Source organism: Chiloscyllium punctatum, chromosome 34 (genome assembly GCF_047496795.1).
Source record: "Chiloscyllium punctatum isolate Juve2018m chromosome 34, sChiPun1.3, whole genome shotgun sequence".
Lineage (NCBI taxonomy): Eukaryota > Metazoa > Chordata > Chondrichthyes > Orectolobiformes > Hemiscylliidae > Chiloscyllium > Chiloscyllium punctatum.
The window spans coordinates 56,755,466-56,777,159 of record NC_092772.1 but is presented as its reverse complement, the minus strand read 5'-3'; the positions used below and the strand labels follow the sequence as shown (position 1 = coordinate 56,777,159).

Below are 21,694 nucleotides of genomic sequence, written 5' to 3'. Positions count from 1 at the left end.
TATACTACTAGTCCGATAAGACTCCCAATTAAGATTTACAGGAAAATTCCAATTTTAAAACCAGCTAGCAGTCAAATCTTCTTTTTATCTTAGTCAGTAGAATGGCTCTCCAGGTTAGTGTTGAGGTTTTTCTCTGTGCAAACTCCTTCTCCAGACAGGTACCTCTCAGAGTTCTGACTCGCAGTCTACATCTGTTGGTCTGGTGGCAGTTCTCCTCCCAACTATTCAATTTTCCCCAGTCCTATACCCCAAAGCATCAGATTGTATTATTGGCCTTTAAGATTGTCAATATACTCAATTCAAACTTGATTGGAATTTGGTTTTTTTTGGGATATAATTTAACCTGATTAGCCAAATTTGAATCTGAATTGTTTCCAGGCAACTAGCAACCCCAGTAGCTGCAGCACATGCTACATTGTGTCTTATTGAGAACACTTGGTGCTGTCACTGCTAGCTTTTATCTCTTAAATGTATAATATACCCACATCTTCATAATACCACTCCCTTAAGAAATAATGAACTACTATGAAGAAAAGATGGCTTTATTTTTTTTTCTCTACTTTCTAAACACATTACCCTAATATACAGAGAACTTTAATATAAGTTCTCCTGAACTTCTTCCCATTTATCTATATAACATTAAATAAAGACAAACCTTATTTAAATGCTATCAGTTAAATCTGTGATAACGCGTCTGCGATTACATTCTTCCAATCGACAACATATACGATTTTTAAATTAAAAGTCTGTAATATAAGAGTCCAACTAAAATAGTCTCATATTCTTGTCTTTAAAGAGTTCTAAGAATGTAATCAGATTGTGGTCAGGTACACAACCGTCTCTGAAACTTTGTTCATGTTAAAATGTTGTAAGGCAGTACCAAACTCTATAGTTCTTTTTTGATTGTGGAGTATTTCCTTTGGTGGATGTTGACCTTCTTCAAAAACTAACAAGCATTGCTTGTGACTTTAAAAGGTTTGAAAAGTTTGGTATAGCTAAAACTGGTTTGGTGGTTAATATTGACTTCAAATGATCGAATGCCTCCTGGCATTGTTCCATCCACCAAAACTTTGTGTTCTTATTCAGCAAATCGGTTAACAGTGCCACTACACTGCCGAAGTTAGGAACAAACTTCCAATAGAATCCGCTGAGTCCTAAGAATCTAAGCACCTCTTTCTTTGAGATGGGTCATGGAAATTCCTTGGTGGCCTTCGTCTTTGCGTTCCGTGGGGTCAATCTTCCATGACCAATGTTACATCCCAAGAATGTCACCTCTGCTTTCGCGAATTCCATTTTATTTAAGTTTATCACCAGTTTTGCTTCTCATAGTCATTCAAAGAGCTCTGCCAGCTATATCATGTGATCTTTCCAGGACTTACTAAAGATCACTACATCGTCCAAATAGACTGCACAGTTTGTTAACCCATCCACAACTCTGTTCATGAGTCTTCAGGGGATGGGGCAGGAATATGGAAATGAGTTTTGGTTGCCATGCTACCAGAAGGACATGGAGAGAGCACAGAGAAGGTTCACCAGAATGTTGGCAGATCTTGAGGGCATTGGCCACAAAGAAAGACTAGGGTTCTTTTCACTGGGAAGACAGTGGCTGAGATGACACCTGACAGAGGTCTACAGAATTATGAGAGGCATGGATAGGGTGGATAGTCAGAGGCTTTTTCCCAGGGTTGAAGTTTCAATTACAAGGGGGCACAGGTTTATGGTGAGGAGGGGGAAGTTTAAGGAGATGTGTGAGGGAAGGTTTTCAAACAGTGGTAGGAGCCTGGAACACACTGCCAGAAGAGGTGGTGGAAGCAGGCACATTGGCGACATTGAAGAGGCATCCAGACGATTACAGGAATATGGAGGGAATAGAGGGATACAGACTGAATAAGGGCAGAAGGTTTGTTTGTTAGTTTAGTGAAAGCAGGATGATCAGCCCAGGCTTGGAGGGCCGAAGGGCCTGTTCCTGTGCTGTACTTTTCTTTTGTTGTTTTGTTCTTTTGAAGTAGATGATCAGCCAGGATCGAGAATGGCAGACCAGGCTCAAACAACTTAATTGGCCGACTCCTGCTCCTATGTACCTCCCCTTGGCACAATGTAAAAGACTGAAGAGTTCACAGAACATCTCCAGCCAGGAACACCGACTGGATAAATGTTCCTGCTCCTCCTGAGATTCCCACAATCACTGATCCCAGTCTTCAGCCAATTCCATTCACTCCAAGTCGTATCAGGGACTTACTGCCTGTAGACAGCAGCCCCTCTGTTCATGCAGTGAAGAGCAGAGTAAATAAACATCAGACTGTAGACCCCCTAAAATCAGCACCAGCTTTTCTTTAATCACAGATTGGAGCAAAACGCAGGGGAAGTCAGAAATATTCAGGATAAAAATATGGAAATATCTGCATATAAAATATTTACAATCTTGCTTCCTACAGAAAAGTAATAAATAAACATACATTAAATATCTGCATAAGATCAACACATGATTAATACCTCCATTACATGACAATCTGGAGGCAATAATGTAGTTCCTGGCTTTGCCCAGTAGGCGCTGCTGCAGGGGGAGTTTCTGAAGCCTCTTCCCATGTTCCCCACTGTGGGAGCACCATCACTACAAAGACTGCAGTGGGTCAAGGCCACATGGACAATAAATGGGGCACTGACAGCATCACCCACACTGAGCACAAGTTGTTAATTAAGAATAAAGAAATTAGTGAAAAATATCTCACAGGATTAGCGTTGGGGGTTAGAGTTAGGGTACCACAGCTGAACCCTGAGACAGTGTTTGGACACAGACTGTAACAGGACTGCTGATATAATACAGAGGATGAAACACTTGGACAGTTTTTCTAGTGATGGGATAACACTTCCACTGGGAGTTTACCTCCCGAGAGATTGTGCTGTTCAGAAGGGTTTGTGCAAAGCAGGAAGTGATTGTTGATCCCAATCTTAAACTCAGACTTTCCATGAGGATTCACTTGATCCCCCCAACACTGGGCTGACTCCCCCATCCCTGAGCCACGCTCAGTGCGGTGGAAACTCAGTCAGTGCTGGACAGCCCTGTTCCCCCGAAGGTTTTGTTCTCCAGCCGCTCCATCCTGACATTCAGGTGCTGTTGGTACAAGGCTCCATGCTTCACCTGAACAGGTCACCTCTCTCAAAGGGTCACCATTCGATGCTGCCATCTTGTGTAGATTTTGTTTCCTGTGGAGACAGAATCCAGCAGAGAACAGGTTAAAGGAATCCAACACTTTGGACAGGTGTGTCAAGGAGCTGTTCAGGAGCACAGACCCATTAAATGACCCTCATCATCCTGGAGACCAATGGGAGCTGGAAAATGGATGATAGGAGCTGCACGGTGATGGAGCCCAGAGTGTAGAGGAGAGGAGGCTTATAGGGGAGGCAATGGGCAAGAGTTGGACACTGCACAGGAGCTGTGCTGACTGACAGAGGGAGGGCCAGAGGGGGGAAGAGAGAGAGAGAGAGAGAGAGAGAGAGAGAGAGAAAAACCTGCAGTAGTTCCCCCTCCCACAGTGAGGAAAGGCAGGGAGCATAGAGATGTGGATATTGAGGGAAACAAGGAAATCTGTGATGGGCTTCCCAGTGATTGAAACCTCTGATGCCCAGGATAACCGTTGTGCTGGGTGGTTTGACAAGTGTAGGAAAATGAGCAACAACTTGCATTTCGATAGCACCTTGCACGTTGCAGTGTAGGAAAAAACAAGAGAGAGGCATTGGAGAGACAGAGAGGGACGGAGGGAGAGAAACTCGGACAAGGTTAGCTGAGGAATTGCAGAGCTTCAGAGCCAGGCAGCTGAGGAGTTGGAGGGGGGAGGAAGACACAAACCAAGAGGGGCAGAGACAGAGGGACACAGAGGGAGAGAAACCCAAAGAGGTTTCTATCGGGAAATGCTGAGCTTCAGACCCAGGCACAGCCACCAATGGGGCAGCAATGGAAATATCAGGGAGACAGGAGCACAGAGATCTGAGGACTGTACAGCTGAAGGTTGTTACAGATAGGGAGGGCTGAGGCCATGGAGGGATTGGAAAAATGATGGGAATGTTCAAATCTGTCCATCTCAGTCTGAAACAGATTTAACGATGGAACATCCACATCCTCATGGAGTAAACGTGAACCAGTTTATCTGTGTTTGCAGCCTCTGTATCCCCCTCACAGCTTACTTTCCCACTGAGCTTTGTATCAGCAGCAAACTGGGACAGTCCCACTCTATCCCCCCATCTCAGTCACTGATATAGATTGTGAGTCACTGAGGTCCCAGCACTGATCCTTGCAGCACCAGTTACATCCTGACAACTGACAATGACCCTTTTGTTCCTGCTCTGTTCCTGTCCATTAACCAATCCACAATCCATGCTATATTACCCCCCCAATCCCTGATCCGTCATCTTGTACAACAACCTATTGTGTGGCACCTTCTCAAATACCTCCTGAAATTCCCAATATATGCCCTATCCTCTGGCTCTCCAGTGGGATAATATTTGCTCCTTTCCAATCCACGGGGACTGTTCAGCAGCGAGAGGGTGACAAGCTGGAAGTGACTGGATGCTGCTGCTCAATGAGAGGCTGGATTGAAGCATCCTCACAGCTCAGGGAATGGACAGGGACAGAGCTCAGCAACATTTCACACAATGTTATACAAAGATCAAAGGGTTACCATGGAAACAGTGGAACATTCCAGAACTCACCATCTTTGTCGCTTTAGGACAATGTAACCCACAATTCCAACAACAAAAACAGCACCAATCCCAGCAGCAAATCCCAATCCATCTCTTCTTCTAGTTGTGACTCCAGGACCTAGAGACATAATGAAGCCATTAACAGACTGGGACACACAAACAAAACTAACAGCAGAGACCTTCAGCACCTAGTGTTTCAGAACCAGCCCCAGTACAAACAGATCCCTGGGTAATTCTAGTCCTGGAGGGATGTGGGAGGTTAGGTCCCAATAATCACACACAAACACACACACACACACACACACACTGACTGACCATGTTAAAGAGTCTCCCAGTCTCCAGATGTTACTGAGGAGAGTCTGGATTTGCAACTGGGCCGGATGTGTCTTTGTTGTTTCCTGATTCAATCCCTGGCTCAGAGTTTGTTCCCACAGTGTGGCACCTTCACCCCAGTCCCACCCTCTCCTTGACAAGGTAGCACTCCCCCAGTACTACCCTCCCCAAATGTGCCCCCCCCCCCCCCCCCAGTCCCACCCTCTCCCCAACAGTGTGGCACCCTCGCCCCAGTCCCACCCTCTCCCTGACAGTGTGGCATTCCACCACTGTACCACCATATCCCTGACAGATGCCCATGTACTGCACCCTCCATGACAATATAGTGCTCCCCCACTGTACTGCTCCTTCCCCAATGGGATGGTGCTCCTTCAGGGCCCTCAGCAGCAGGGTGTGTGAGCCGTTGTTTTTCCCAGGGTCTAATAAAGAGGGATTTGACCCTGTGACCTTCAGACTTAGAGGTCAGAGGTTAGCTGTACTCATTGATCCACCCCTTTGTATAATGCTGGGGGAGGGACACTTTCAAAGGGGGTTACCTTCAGTTATATTGAGTCACTCACCATGACCTGCTTCAGGGGTTTCACTTTGGCCTTGGGTTGAATGAACTGGAAAACACAACAGTGAAATGTGAAACAGATCTAATGTCTACCTTCCACTTCCCTCCCTCTGAGCTCATCAACTGCTGAAACCCTCATCTTTTTCTTTATGATACAGCTGTTCCAATATTCTCCTGGTCAATGTATCACATTGACCCCTCCATTACCTCCAGTCCACCCCAAACTCTGCTGTGCTTTTAACGTAACCCTGCAGTAAGTCCCTTTCACATCACCCACTGTTACTCACTGACTCTCATTAGCTCATACAGTTCAGTGACACCTCCATTTTAAAATGTATCAGTTTCAGGAAGGGAGGAAAACCACAGATACAGTAGATGGGTTACCTCAAGGAAAGGGAGGATGGGTAGGTAGGTAGTGCAGGAGTCTTCTGGGACTATCCCCATCTCAAACAAGTAAACTGTTTGGAATGTGCAGGGGGTGATGGACTCTCAGGGGGCTGTAACACAGTTTCTGGTACTGAGACTGGCTCTAATATAAAGAGGGGTATCCAGGTTCCACACGATTGACTACGATAAGAGACTCTAGTCCGAAACATAGACAGAAGTTTCTGCAGCCAGTAACGACATATCAGAATAGTGTGTTGCCTCCCTGGTGCCAGGATCAAGGATGTCTCTGAGAAGGTGTAGAATATTCTCAAACGGGAGAGGGACCAGCAGGAGGTTGTTGTTGGAACCAAAAACATAGGAAGAGAAAAGGATGAGGTTCTGAGGAGAGAATAGAGGAAATTAGGGAGGGGATTAAAATGTAGGTCCTCAGGGATTGTAAAATCTGGATTACTCCAGAGCCACGTGTTAGGGAGAGTAGGAACAGGAGGATAGAGCAGATGAATGCATGGCTGAGGAGCTAGTGCAGGGGAGAAGGATTCATATTTTTGGATCATTGGAATCTCTTCTGGGGTAGAAGTGACCTCTATAAGAAGGACAGATTGAATCTGAACTGGAAGGGGGCTAAGATACTGGTGGGAATATTTGCTCGAGCTACCCAGGATTTAAATGAGTAAGGGGCAGGGGGACCAAGAGAGATAGTGAGAAGAGAGATCAGTCTCAGGCTGGTGCAGTTGGAAACAGAGCAAGTCCAAAAGTCAAGGCAGACAGGAACAAAGCAGAGAATGAGGTAGGACTGATAAATTTAACTATTTATTTCAATGCAAGAGGCCTAACAGGTAAGGCAGATGAACTCAGGGCATGGTTGGGAACATGGGACTGGGATACCATAGCTATTACAAGAAACGTGGCTCAGGGATGGACAAGACTGACAGCTTAATGTTCCAGGGTATAGATGTCACAGGAAGAATAGAGAAAGGGTCAAGAGAGGAGGGGCAGTAGGGTTTTTGATTAGAGATAACATTATGGCTGTACTGAGGGAGGATATTCCAGGGAGTATTTTGCAAGATGTCACCATCTATTTCCCTACAGTCTATATCTTCCATATCCTTTTCCACAGTAAATACTGATGCAAAATAGTCATTTAGTATCTCCCCCATTTTCTGTGGCTCCACACAAAGGCCGCCTTGCTGATCTTTGAGGGGCCTTATTCTCTCCCTAGTTACCCTTTTGTCCTTAATATATTTGTAAAAACTCTTTGGATTCTTCTTAATTCTATTTGCCAAAGCTATCTCGTGTACCCTTTTTGCCCTCCTGATTTCCCTCTTAAGTATACTCCTACTTCCTTTATACTATTCTAAGGATTCACTCGATCTATCCTGTCTATACATGACATATGCTTCCTTCTTTTTCTTTAGTCATCCAGCATTCCCTGTACCTACCTGCCCTTCCTTTCACCCTGACAGGAATATACCTTCTCTGGATTCTTGTTATCTCATTTCTGAAGGCTTCCCATTTTCCAGCCGTCCCTTTACCTGCAAACATCTGCCTCCAATCAGCTTTCAAAAGTTCTTGCCCAATACTGTCAAAATTGGCCTTTCTCCAATTTAGAACTTCAACTTTTAGATCTGGTCTATCCTTTTCCATCACTATTTTAAATCGAATAGAATTATGGTCGCTGGCCCCAAAGTGCTCCCCCACTGACACCTCAGTCACCTGCCCTGCCTTATTTCCCAAGACTAGGTCAAGTTTTGCACCTTCTCTAGTAGGTACATCCACATACTGAATCAGAAAATTGTTTTGTACGCATTTAACAAATTCCTCTCCATCTCAACCTTGAACACTGTGGCAGTCCCAGTCGATGTTTGGAAAGTTAAAATTCCCTACCATAACTACCCTATTATTCTTACAGATGGCTGAGGTCTCCTTACAAGTTTGTTTCTCAATTTCCCTCTGACTATTAGGGGGTCTATACTACAATCCCAATAAGGTGATCATCCCTTTCTTATTTCTCAGTTCCACCCAAATAACTTCCCTGGATGTATTTCCAGGAATATTCTCCCTCAGTATAGCTGTAAAGCTATCCTTTATACAAATGCTACAGGAAGGATAGAAAGGGAGGCAAGAGAGGAGGGGGAGTGGCACTACTCCAGGACATCTCTGCAGGAGATCCTCAGGGTAGTGTTCCAGGCCGAATCATCTTTAGCTGTTTCCTCAATGACCTATCCTCCAGCATAAAGTGAGTAGTGGGGATATTCACTGGTGTGATTGCATAATGCTCAGCACCATTCACAACTCTTCAGACACTGAAGCAGTCCATGTTCAAATGCAGCAAGACCTAGACAATACCCAGGCTTGGGCTGATAAGTGGCAAGTAACAAGCACAACACACAAATGCCAGGCAAAGGCCATCTCCAATAAAGAAACAAATCGAACTACTGCTCCTTGATAGTCAAAGGCATTACCATCACTGATTACCCCACTACTCAACACCCTAGGGGTTACTATTGACCAGAAGTCAGCTCGAAGAGTAGGTCAGGGTTTGGGAATACTGCAGCAAGCAGTTCACCTCCTGACTCCCCAAAGCTTGTCCACCATCTACAAGGCACAAGTCAGGAGTGTGATGGAATACTCCCCACTTGCCCTGGATGGGTACAGATCCAACAACACTCAAGAAGCTTGATACCATCCAGGACAAAGCAGCCTGCTGGACTGGCATGGAACATACAGAGTTTTAGTGCAGTACAGGCCCTTCGGCCCTTGATGTTGCGCTGACCTGTGAAATTAATCTGATGCCCACCTCACCTACACTGTTCCATTATTATCCATATGTGTGTCCAATGCCCATTTAAATGCTGTTAATGTCAATGAGTCTACTACTATTGCAGGCAGGTCTTTCCACGCCCCTACTACTCTGAGTAAAGAAACTACCCCTGATATCTGTCCCAAATCTATCACCCCTCAATTTAAAACTATGTCCCCTTGTGTTAGCCTTCACCATCCGAGGAAAAGGCTCTCACTGTCCACCCTATCTAACCCTCTGATTATCTTGTACGTTTCGATTAAGTCACCTCTCAATCACCTTCTCTCCAACGAAAACAGCCTCAGTTCCCTAGCCTTTCCTCATAAGACCTTCCTTCCATACCAGGTAACATCCTAGTAATTCTCCTGTGAAGCCTTTCCAAAGCTTCCATATCCTTCCTATAATGCGGTGACCAGAACTGCATGTAATACTCCAGGTGCAGCCTTACCAGTGTCTTGTACAGCTGAAGCATGATCTCATGGCTCCAAAACTCAATCCTCCTAACAAATGCCAACACACCATATGCCTTCTTAACAACCCTATCAATCTAGGTGGCAACTTTTCAGGGATTTATGCACCTGGACACTGAGATCTCTCGGTTCAACCACACTGCCAAGAATTTTACCATTAGCCCTGTTCTCTGCATTCCTGTTACTTCTTCCAAAGTGAACTACCTCACACTTTTCCGCTTTAACTCCACTGCCACTTCTCAACCCAGCTCTGCATCTTATCTATGTCCCTCTGTCACCCACAACATCCTTCGGTACTATCCAGAACTCTGCCTGCCTTAGTGTGATCTGCAAATTTATTAACCCATCCTTCTGTGCCCACATCCAGATCATTAATAAAAATGACAAACAGCAGTGGCCCCAAAAAGGATTCTTGCGGCACACCACCAGTAACTGAGCTCCAGGATGAACATTTCCCATCAACCATCACTCTGTCTTCTTTCAGCTAGCCAATTTCTGATCCAAACCACTAAATGACCTTCAATACTGAAACTCTGTATTTTGTGCAATAGCCTACTATATGGAACCTTATCAAAGGCCTTACTAAAGTCCACATACACCACATCAACCGCTTTACCTTCATCCACCTGTTTCGTTACCTTCTTAGCATCGCATCCACAAACATCCACTCCCTCCATCACTGATGCTCAGTGTGTACATTCAATAACATGCACTGCAAAAATTCACCAGACACTCTTAGACAGCACCTTCCAAACCTACAGCCACTTTCATCTGGAGCAACAGAACAGCAGACACATGAGAATACCATCACATTGAGGTTCCCCTCCAAACGACTGAACCCCCTAACTTGGAAATATATCACTTTTCCCTCACTGTGGCTGGTTCAATATCCTGGAATTCACTCTAAAGCCATTGTTGGTCTACCTGCTACAGGCCATATGCTGAAGTTCAAGAAGGTTAAGTGGTTAACAAGTCATTTCTCTTGCTTGCCTTCATTGCTCAGATCTTTGAGTGTCGGAGTTGGGATGTCGTGTTGAGGTTGTATATGATGTTGGTGAGGCCTCTTCTGGAGTACTGTGTCCAGTCCTGGTCTCCTTGTTACAGGAGGGATATTGTTAAGCTGGAGCGGGTTCAGAATGGAGGGAATGCCGGGAATGGAGGATTTGAGTTGTAAGAACGAGCTTAGACTTTTTTCACGAGAGAGTAGGAGGTTGAGAGGTGAACATAAAGAGGTTCATTTTATAATGAGGGGTACAGATAAGGTGAATGGCAGGTGACTTTTCCTGAGGGCAGAGGCATTTTTTTTGATAAGAGGAGAAAAGGTTAAAAAATGACAAGGGACAGCTGCCAGAGGAAGTGGTGGAAGTTGGTACATTGACAGCATTTAAAAGGCATCTGGATGGATATGATCAATAGGAAGAGAGAGTGAGAGAGATGCTGCCCTGATGCTCCAATCCTGTGGAGCTGCGTACCTCCTGTTTCTTCCTTTTAGAGGGATATGGGTCAAGTGCTGGCAAACGGGACTAAATGAGGCTGGGATATCAGGTCAGCATGACAAGTTGGACGAAGAGTCTGTTTCTGTGCTGTACATCTCTCTGATTCTATAAGAGACGTGGAATGAACTTCCAGAGCAAGTCGTGGATGCAGGTATTAGTTACAACATTTAAAAGATGGTTTCGATAAGTACATGAATAACAAATGTTTGGAGGGATATGGGCCAATGGCAGGCAGGTGGGACGAGTTTAGTTTGGGATTATGATCCACATGGACTGGTTGGACTGAAGGGTGTGTTTCTGTGCTGTCTGACTCTGACTGTATAAGATAGCTGACCACTGCCTTCTCAAGGGGTAATTAGGGACAGGCAATACATGCCCATACCCCATAAGTGAATAAAGTAACTTCAGGTAACTGGGGTTTTACAGCAATGCAATAGCTTCACGGTCACTTTTATTGGGACCAACTTGCTATTTCCAGATTTTTATTTTAACATATAATTTAGTGACATAATTCCTGCACCACCACAGACATAAAATCAGAAACCAAATACCGAATATCTGAAGGAGATAGCTCTCACCTCTTACAGACAGATAGACACGATCACGCTGCTCCAAAAAATGGCGCACACTGACTCTCTTGTGAATGTAACACCGATACTCATCCTGGTCGGTCTCCCTGAGGTCAGAGATCAGAACTGACCAGTTGCCTTGTTCCACTTGATCTTTGAACAGTTTTGTTCTGTTTCTGAACCGTGGGTCTTGTTTTGACAAATCATCGCTCCCATCGAGAAACTCATATAAAGTTTCCATCTTGGGTGTTTTCCAGATTACCCATAAGTGAGAGACTGGTCCCTTCCCTTTGTAGGTACAGGGCAGCGCAACCTGCTCCCCAAGGAACCCAGAAACTGGGACAGGTGAGTCACCTGGAAAAGACGGAAAGTATTTATCCATAGATATACCATCCCTGCTGGTACATTACATCCCAAGCTTCACATGGTTACACTGAGATACTGGATTTACAAGAAGCTTTGCTTTCATTTCTGGGGGAAGGTTAAAGCTCAGACATTGAGGGTCTTCAACTAAAAGCAGCTTGTGCTGGATATTTGTCAGCACTGAGCAGCTGGACAGCACTTTGAATCACATGGTTCCCATTTGGACACTCACTGGGAGATTGGGCTGGATGGGGGCTGATGGTCGGAGGGTACACAATGTGAGGTGGAGCTCACATGTGAACTGACTCTCAAAAGGTAAGTCAGGAATGGGTGTTGGAAGGGGTACCTGAGGATGTGTTTTGGATAGGGTTGGGAGGACAGTGACAGATGAATACACTATGCAGGGGATGAGGCAATGTGAATCCTCACTTCCCTCCACCACTCACCTATCAGATCTTGCTCCTACCCACCTCCCAAAACAGCCTGATTCAGCCTCTCCTCAGAACCCAAAGCCCAATCCCTGAATGGCTCTCCGGTTTCGGGAAGAGGAGCCCTGTTTAAAACAAGGCTTGCTTCTTGCCCCAAGAGCAGAAAGGACAAAGTGTTTCAAATCCTCAACTAAAAACCACCTCCACCCAGATCACCTCATGGAATCCCTACAGTGTGGAGACAAGCCCTTTGACCCAACACGTCCACACCGATTCTCCAAAGAGTAACCCACACAGACCCATTCCCCTATCCTATGTTTACCCCTGACTAATACACCTAACCCACGCTGCCCTAAACACGATGGGCAATTTAGCATGGCCAATTCACCCTAACCTGCACATCTATAGATTGTGAGAGGAAACCGGAGCACTCAGAGGAAGCCCACTCAGACACGAGGAGAATGTGCAAGCTCCACACAGACAGTCGCTGGAGGCTGGAATCAAACCTGGGTCCCTGGCGCTGAGAGACAGCAGTGCAAACCACTGAACCATCGTGCTGCCCTAAATCACCTCATCACTGACTGAAAATTGGCTGGGGAAAGACAGTGACATCCACTGGTTTGATATCGTCAAGGAGAGGTCAGAGCCTATTGGAGGGGGCTTATTGTGCAGTGGTAGTGTCCCTGCCACTGAGCCAGAAGGACATGGTTCAAATTCCACCTGCTCCAGAGATGTGTACTATCATTTGAGATTAGAGAAAATATATCAGAGCCCAAAGGAAGGCAGTTCACGCACTGTATAACATTTAAAATCAAGACTTCCCATTACCCCACAATACCAGTTCAATGAAAGACAGTGAAACAATGCACATTTAAACAAAGCTTTCTGTACGTGAGACCAATCAAGGCAGTTTGCAATTGTATTCAGTGTGTAAGTCGATTAGTGAGAAATCAGTATAAACAGAGTCAAATTATGGGGGAAAGGAAAGAAGAAACAGGAGATACGCAGCTCCACAAGATTGGAACATCAGGGGAGCATCTCTCTCTCTCTCTCTCTCTCTCTCTCTCTCTCCCCCCTCCCCAACCCCAGAGAGAAGGAAGACTCATCCCACAAGGAATGGGTACTACCCTGAGGACACTGACCAGAGAAAACAGAACAGGGTGAATGATTTACCCAGAACCTGCAGAACCCTCAACCTGACACTGTGTGGAGAGTTACCCCACATCTCCCAACCAAATCTTCAGTAACTTTGGGAGGTTGTTGGGGGTGGGGGGCACATGGACCTAGTGAGGGAGTTGCGGAGAGAATGATCTCTGTGGAACACGGATCGGGGTGGAGAGGGAAATATATCCTTGGTGATGGGCTGTGACTGTAGGTGGCAGAAATTGCATATGCTATTTCTGGAGATTCGTAGGGGTATGAGGGAAGGTGAGGAGCAGGGTGGTTCTATCCTTGTTGTGGTTGGATCCACACTGTCAACCAACCCACCCTCCACCTTCCCCTGCCACCACACACTGTGTAAAACTTGTGCCCACACCACACACCCCCTCACCTCCACCCAAGACCCCAAAGGATCCTTCCACCTCTGGCAGAGATTTTCCTGTGCATCCACCCACCACATCTACTGCATCCACTGCACTCGACGTGGTCTCCTCTACACTGGGGAGACAGGACACCAACATGAGGAGCAGTTCAGAGAACATCGCTGGGACTCATGCACCAAACAACCCCACCACCCTGTGGCCAACCACTTCAACTCCCCCTCCCATTCCCCCCAAGGACATACAAACCGTGGGCCTCCTCCACCACCAAGTCAATGCCACCCACCAACTGGAGGAAGAACACCCATCTTCCACCTTGGGACCCTTCCAGCACACGGAATCAACATCGACTTCACTGCTTTCCAAAAGTCCCCTCCGGCCACCTCCTCCCAGATCCAACCCTCTAACTCAGCACCGCCTATCCTACCTGTCCATGTTCCTTCCCACCTATCCACTCCATCCTCCCCACCGACTTATCACAGTTACCCACCACCTGCATTCACCTGTCGCCTTCCCACCTTCCTTCCCCTGAGCCCCAGCCTCCTATTCATCCCTCAGCCCCATACCACTGCACATTCCTGATGAAGGGCTTATGTCCGAAACATTACCTCTCCTGTTCCTCGCGGGCTACTTGACCGGCTGTGCTTTTCCAGCGCCACACATGGGTCCACTTGTAGCCCACACAGCACCTTAAAGCAAGAGGAATTCCTGATTCCCCCCCACCCCCAGCCTTTAATCACTGCTGAAATGTTCCAGCACTCACAGCACTGACCTGAAACAGCAGCAACAACATTTAGCAGCAGCAGCGGGGGGAGTAGTTTCTGGGAGCTGTGTCCCTGCAACAAGAAAACACAGTGAGTCCCTTTCCAACAGATTCACTGCTCGGAAAGTTTCCCCCAGACCCCCCCTCTCCCTCCGTGTCCCCGGGTGGGAGACACTGACAGTAAGTACCTGCAGCTCCTTTCCCGGGACCGGGACCGGGACTGCGATCAGGATCAGAGGCAGACACTGACAGGAGACCGAGAAGCTGCGGAGAAACATTTGGTAAAACTCCATGTTGGAGGGAGAGCACATTGTGTCTCACTCAGATACAGCCCGGAGCCGATCCTGGATTCACTCCCGGTCACTTGCCTCATTCAAAACAAACAACTGCACACTGCAGACCGACCCACATTGTGAGGAGACGGTGGTGCACCAATTCATGTCCCTTTTTCCTCCCTGCTCTCCCGGCTCTGGACCCACAGTTTTCCGGCAGTCCCCACTCAGATCATTGTCTCCCTGCAATCTCTTCAGGGGAAAAGCAGCTTTGACCCGGCTTTTCCCGACAGAGGCTGCACCCGGATCCCTCTCCTCTCCCTCCCCGCCTCGCTATGAGAATGGGAGAGCCCAGAGCCCGCCTCCTTCCTCTGACACAGTGTGGGATGATGTCCTTTTAAGGTCAGTTCTGTCATAGGTTAAAAGTTCAAACACAAAACTCCTGAGCACAGCTGAGCGGAAAGGGGAGGAGTGATTTAGATTTAGATTTAGATTACTTACAGTGTGGAAACAGGCCCTTCGGCCCAACAAGTCCACACTGCCCCGCCGAAGCGTAACCCACCCATACCCCTACATCTACATCTACCCCTTACCTAACACTACGGGCAATTTAGCATGGCCAATTCACCCTAACCTGCGCATCTTTGGACTGTGGGAGGAAACCGGAGCACCCGGAGGAAACCCACGCAGACACGGGGAGAATGTGCAAACTCCACACAGTCAGTCGCCTGAGGCGGGAATTGCTAACCACTGTGCCACCGTGCCGCCCGTGACTTCTTTCATGACTCCGATTGCATCAGACAGTGTCTCAGGCCGTGCATGCGGATCCTGTGCGTACCAGCTGGCGGGAGTATTGCTGAGATCTTTAACCTCTCCTTGCTCCGGTCTGAAGTCCCCACCTGCTTCAAGAAAACCACCATCATCTCCGTACCAAACAACTGCATGCAACGGTCTGGAGTCACATGTAGGCCAGACCGGGTAAGGATGGTAGTTTCCTTTTCTGAAGGACATTACTGAACCAGACTGCCACAGTGATCCCCATTAGTATGAGAAGTTTGGCCTGTCAAATTGGCTGAATCCTTTGCAATTCACCTACCAATGCAATAAGGAGACAGTGAGGACTGCAGACGCTGGAGATCAGAGCTGAAAATGTGTTGCTGGAAAAGCGCAGCAGGTCAGGCAGCATCCAAGGAGCAGGAGAATCGACGTTTCAGGCATGAGCCCAGGGCTCCTCCCCTCCCGCTCTAGAATATTCCTGCAGTTTCAGAACACAAACACACTTTCCTCTTCCTAGCATTCCAGAAAACTCTGATATTTCCAAGATGATTTCTCCAAGCCTTTCCCTGACTCCTGCCCCAGTTTCTATTTCTGTTTCCCACCAGATCTTTCCCTCCTCTGGTGAGTCTGGGAGATCCCACCTTTTATTTCCCTCCAAGCTCTCCATTAACGTTGTTCCCTGCTCCCATGAAGTTTAGATATTGACTCCTCAGCTCCCTACCTAAAGGGCCTGTCTCCCTTCCATGTCCCTCAGCCCTGTGTGGGGCTTCTCCTTTTCTCTCCAGCCCTTTCCTGGCCCCTGGCCCACGGTGACTCTCTCTCATCGCCCTTCGACCTTCCCAACCCCGGGGATTCGGGGCTACCGGCCGTGTGCAGGTTTAGTCCAGCTGGCAGTTCTGGGCCCCCATCCCCCTCCCCCTGCACTCCTTTTTCTCTTGTTGCCCCCCCTCCAACGCTCCCAGGCTCGATCCTGGTGGGGCTACCACCAAGACCGAGAGCATGGACATAGCTGCTCAATGAAGCTGCTCCCCCCACACTCCCTCAGTGTGTCCGTCCATCTGGTCCCCTGGCCCCTGGTACACTCTCCTGCTGATCCCCTCACACCCTCTCGGTGTGTCTGTCCGGCTGGTCCACTGGTCCCATGTACACCCTCCTGCTCACCCAACATACCCCCTCGGTGTGTCTGTCCATCTGGTTCCCTGGCCCCTGGTACATTCTCCTGCTGACCCCCCACCCCACACCCCCTCCTTCCCCAAAATTATTCTGTAAAATGGAGGTGAGTGCTTTTTCCAATCAGACACCCTATTTATTCTACAAGGGATGGGTGTAGTGGTAGTGACTACACCTCTTGGACACCTCTGGCCTCAGTTCAAATCTCATCTTCTCCAGAGATGTGTCCTAACATCCCTGAACAGGTTGTTAGAAGTCTCTGCAAAGGGGGGAGAGGGGAACAGTGATCTGATTTGAGTCACAGATTGCTCCAGCTCTCAGTCTCAGTGGTTTCCATGAGTTTCTACAGCAGCATCAGGTGACAGGATTTATGAAATGGTTCAAGGCTTCCCCAGCTCGACCTGCCTATCTCCTTTTCCACCTATCCACTCCACCCTCTCCTCCTTGACCTATCACCTTCATCTCCTCCCCCACTCACCCATAGTACTCTATGCTACTCTCTCCCCATCCCCACCCTCCTCTAGCTTATCTCTCCACGCTTCAGGCATACTGCCTTTATTCCTGATGAAGGGCTTTTGCCCGAAACGTCGATTTCGCTGCTCGTTGGATGCTGCCTGAACTGCTCTGCTCTTCCAGCACCACTAATCCAGCATTGGAAAGGTGACCACTCCTAACCCAGTGCATATCCCTCAGCACTCGCTCTCGTTCTCCTGCTCATGGAACCCCTGGAGGAGTGTACCCCACAAACGGGTGTGTTTCTGACAGGTCCCCATCCCTCCCAGCCCAGGGCCATATTCCCATCCCCAGCTTCAATGATCCTTTTGGCTTGACAGTATCAATGGGGTCCCTCTTCCCGTTGTGTTGGAGAACGGTTCCCCCATGACACGGCCATCATTATAGCCTTTCACTGGAGCAAGATGCTTCTGCGTATTGGCAGGTATTCCAATCAGGAGTTCCTTCTATCTGTTGGAGTCTGTATTAGACTATGTCCATTACAGTCTGTGTGTTATGGAGTGGATGTGTGTGTGTCAGTGTATCTAATGGATTGTGTGTGTTCTGGGGGTATGTCAGTATGTAATTGAAACCAGTAGATGGCGGTGCTGTCCACCGCCAAATGGCCAAGCCATAGTAACAGCGCCACCAGGTGAGCACACAGTGGTATTTCAGGGAGACCTTCGAGCAAATTTAACAAAGACCTGCATTTCCACATTGTCCTTCAGGAGCATAGGACATCCCAAAGTCGCCTGTCACTGATAACAGTGAAATTAGATGTTTTGAAGTGTGTATTGCCACAAATACGGCACAGCACGCTCCCACTCCCACAAAATCTGGTTCATGGCGAAAGCAGATCATCCATTTCATGGGGGTTGTACATATGGATTGGAACAACCCAGCTCCTCTGTGCAGGGAGAACACACAATGGCACCGCTGACAGGATGGAGAACAAGTCTCATCTTCTTTCTCCTCAAATACCTTCAGAAGATGCTCACATTGCTTCACACTCCTAAAGGTCACACTGAAACATCCACCACTGGGGAAATCCTGCCGTCGGAAGGTGTCTACTAGCTGGACCTCACAGTAATCCAGTAAAATCCTCTTCATGAAAAAGTCTGATCAACTGGTTTATGTTCTTCCACCTTCATCACAGTCACCATGACTGTGTTCCGGACTCCATGACCTGGGCTGTGGGTGGGTCCCGGGGAACCCATCGCTCTGGGTTAGCTTTCCCTGAATTGGCGCTAGGCCGAAGGCAGCATGAAGATCCACCAAGAGCAGGTCAGCTCAACCAATGATCCTCCAACACCCAATCACCATCCAGTAATGATCCCAATAACTCTGATGACTCCCAACTCGACTCCCACTCTGATAAGAATAGATACGTGACTTTATCGTAGCCAAATAGGCAAGAAACGATTAAGTGCCTTCCTTTCAGCTCCCTCTCATGATGACAGTGTGTAATGTGAACCTACTGTGTCCCACTCCCTCAGGTGGGTCCACTTGCAGCCCACACAGCACCTTAAAGCAAGAGGAATTCCTGATTCCCCCTCACCCCCAGTCTTTGATCACTGCTGAAATGTTCCAGCACTCACAGCACTGACCTGAAACAGCAGCAACAACATTTTTTTAATTTCAACAATATACTTTATTCATAAAATAATGTGATGGTCTGTACAGTTGGTTATGCCATACATACGTAAACATTTACATACAGGGATCAGAATTTATCATTTTTATATACAGATCTGTACATTTATCAATCATATGTCCATATATTTAGCTGAGGCATCAGCAGAGCTCAAATCACTGCATGGGCCCCCTGTTCTTCTTAGGCAGGCATACTTTACATGGTGGTCTTTTCCCACCGCACCGTGGCGGCAGCTGCCCCAAGCTTCAGCGCGTCCCTCAACACATAGTCCTGGGCCTTGGAATGTGCCAGTCTGCAACACTCAGTCGGGGTCAACTCCTTCAGCTGGAAGATCAACAGGTTTCGGACCGCCCAGAGAGCATCCTTCACCAAGTTGATGATCCTCCAGGCGCAGTTGATGTTCATCTCGGTGTGCGTCCTGGGGAACAGGCCGTAGAGCACGGAGTCCCGCGTCACGGCGCTGCTCGGGACGAACCTCGACAACCACCACTGCATTCCTCTCCAGACTTCCTCTGCATAGGCACATTCCAGAAGGAGGTGTGTGACAGTCTCATTCCCCCCCCACAGCCGCTTCGAGGGCAGCGTGCGGTGCGGCAGAGAGTCCGGGCGTGCATAAAGGATCTCACAGGCAGAGCCCTTCTCACCACCAGCCAAGCCATGTCTTGGTGCTTGTTGGAACGTTCTGGCGATGAGGCATTCTGCCAAATGACTTTGACAGTCTGCTCAGGGAACCACTCGATAGGATCTGCCCTCTCCTTTTCCCGAAGGGTCTCAAGGACACTACGTGCTGACCACTTCCTGATGGACTTGTGGTCAAAGGTATTTTTCTTCATAAACTTCTCCACGAAGGACAGGTGATACAGAACGGTCCAACTACTCGGAGCGTTCCGCGGCGGCGAGGCCAGGCCCATCCTTCGCAACACCGGGGACAGGTAGAACCTCAGTACGTAGTGACACTTGGTGTCTGCGTACCAGGGATCCACGCACAGCTTGATGCAGCCACACACAAAGGTGGCCATCAGGGTGAGGGTGGCATTGGCTGTATTTCTCCCCCATTGCCCAGATCTTTGTACATCGAGACCCTTCGGACCCGGTTCATCTTTGACCTCCATATAAACTGGAAGATTGCCCGGGTGACTGCAACGGCACAGGTTCTGGGAATAGGCCAGACCTGTGCCACGTATAACAGCAATGACAGTGCCTCACACCTGATAACCAGGCTTTTTCCCGCGATGGAGAGCGACCGTAGCTTCCATCTGCCCAGTTTCTGCCTCACTTTGCTGATACGCTCCTCCCAAAACTTGGGGGACCCCCCGGCCCCCCTGAACCAAATACCCAGCACATTCAGGTGGTAGATCCTGACGGTGAAGGGGATCGAGGATTGGTTGTTCCACTTCCTGAAGAGCATGGCCTTGCTCTTGCCTCGGTTTACCTTGGCCCCCGAGGCCCGTTCGAACTGGTCACATATGCACATGAGTCTGTGCATGAACAGCGGATCAGAGCAGAAAACGGCGATGTCATCCATTTACAGGGAGGCCTTAACCTGCAGGCCCCCACTGCCAGGAATAGTCACCCCTCTCAGGCTCGCATCCTTCCTGATGGACTCGGCAAATGGCTCTATGCAACACACAAACAAGGTGGGAGAGAGAGGGCAGCCCTGCCTGACTCCAGATCTGACTGGGAAGCTATCTGATTCCCACCCATTGATTGAGACTGCACTGACAATGTTGGTGTAAAGCAGTCTGATCCAATTGCATATTCCCTCCTCAAAGCCCATTTTGAAAAGAACATCTCTTATATACCTGTATGATATCCTGTCAAAGGCTTTCTCCTGGTCCAGGCTGTTGAGGCAGGTGTCCAACCCTGTGTCCTGCACATAGATGATCGTATCCCTGAGGAGCGTGAGACTCTCAGCGATCTTCCTGCCCGGCACAGCACAGGTTTGGACAGGGTGGATCACTGACCCCAGAGCAGACCTGACCCAGTTGGCGATTACCTTTGACAGAACTTTGTAATCCACATTCAACAGTGAGATTGCTCTCCAATTTTTGAGTTCCTCCCTCTCCCCCTTCCACTTGTAGATGAGGGTGATGATGCCTTTTCTCATGGATTCACTCATGGTACCTGCCCGAAGCATACTGACATACACCACCAGCAGGTCCCACAGAGCAGAATAGAGCTCGACCGGTAAACCGTCACTTCCGGGAGTTTTATTCTTTTCGAAGGACTCGAGGGTCTTGGTCAGCTCGGCCAGGGATAGCGGCTGGTCCAGCCTCTCCCATGTTCTGTCGTCTAAGACCTCCGTGATAGAGGACAGGAACGACTGGGAGGCCGCGCTGTCGGTTGGCTTCGTGTCATACAGACTGGCATAGAAGGATTTGCTGATCCTCATGATGTCAGCCTGAGATGACGTTATCGAGCCATCTTCTTCCTTCAGGCTGCTGAGCACAGAGCTCTCTTTGTGCACCTTCTGGAAGAAGAAATGTGAGCACGTCTCGTCCTGCTCCACCGAGCGGACCCTGGACTGGAAGATTATCTTGGAGGCCCCCGAGGTGAAGAGCGAGGCTTGCTGGCCCTTCACCTCCTTGAGGTCCTCCGTGACATCGAACCCATCGTCTGCAGCAGGAGCAGGTTCTGCATACCTTCCTGGAGCTGGGACAGTTTTCCCCGCCTCTCTCTCACCTCCTGAACACCTTTGAGGATGAAGAACCTCTTGATGTTCCCTTTTACTGTTTCCCACCAGTCCGCTGGGGACTCAAAGAGGGGCTTCACGGTTCTCCAACCTGCGTACTCCCTCTTGAGCTCCTCAATGTTTCCCGGGGTCAACAGCTTTGTGTTCAGTTTCCACGTTCCCTTGCCCACCCGCTGTTCGTCCTGTAGGTGACAATCGGCCAGCAGGAGGCAGTGGTCAGAGAAGAACACCGG

The 21,694-nt window shown here is 48.3% G+C and overlaps 1 protein-coding gene across 1 annotated transcript; it reads right to left on the bottom strand.

Moving 5' to 3' along the window:
* Nucleotides 1-520: 520 nt before the first annotated feature.
* On the bottom strand, nucleotides 521-15,011 carry LOC140458881 (uncharacterized). Its single transcript, XM_072553616.1, has 6 exons — nucleotides 14,593-15,011; nucleotides 14,414-14,477; nucleotides 11,319-11,663; nucleotides 5,592-5,636; nucleotides 4,708-4,816; nucleotides 521-3,204 (listed from the first exon to the last, which is right to left on the bottom strand). The coding sequence occupies exons 1-6, from the start codon at nucleotides 14,713-14,715 to the stop codon at nucleotides 3,045-3,047; spliced, it is 846 nt and encodes a 281-aa protein (XP_072409717.1). The 5' UTR covers nucleotides 14,716-15,011; the 3' UTR covers nucleotides 521-3,044.
* Nucleotides 15,012-21,694: the final 6,683 nt, after the last annotated feature.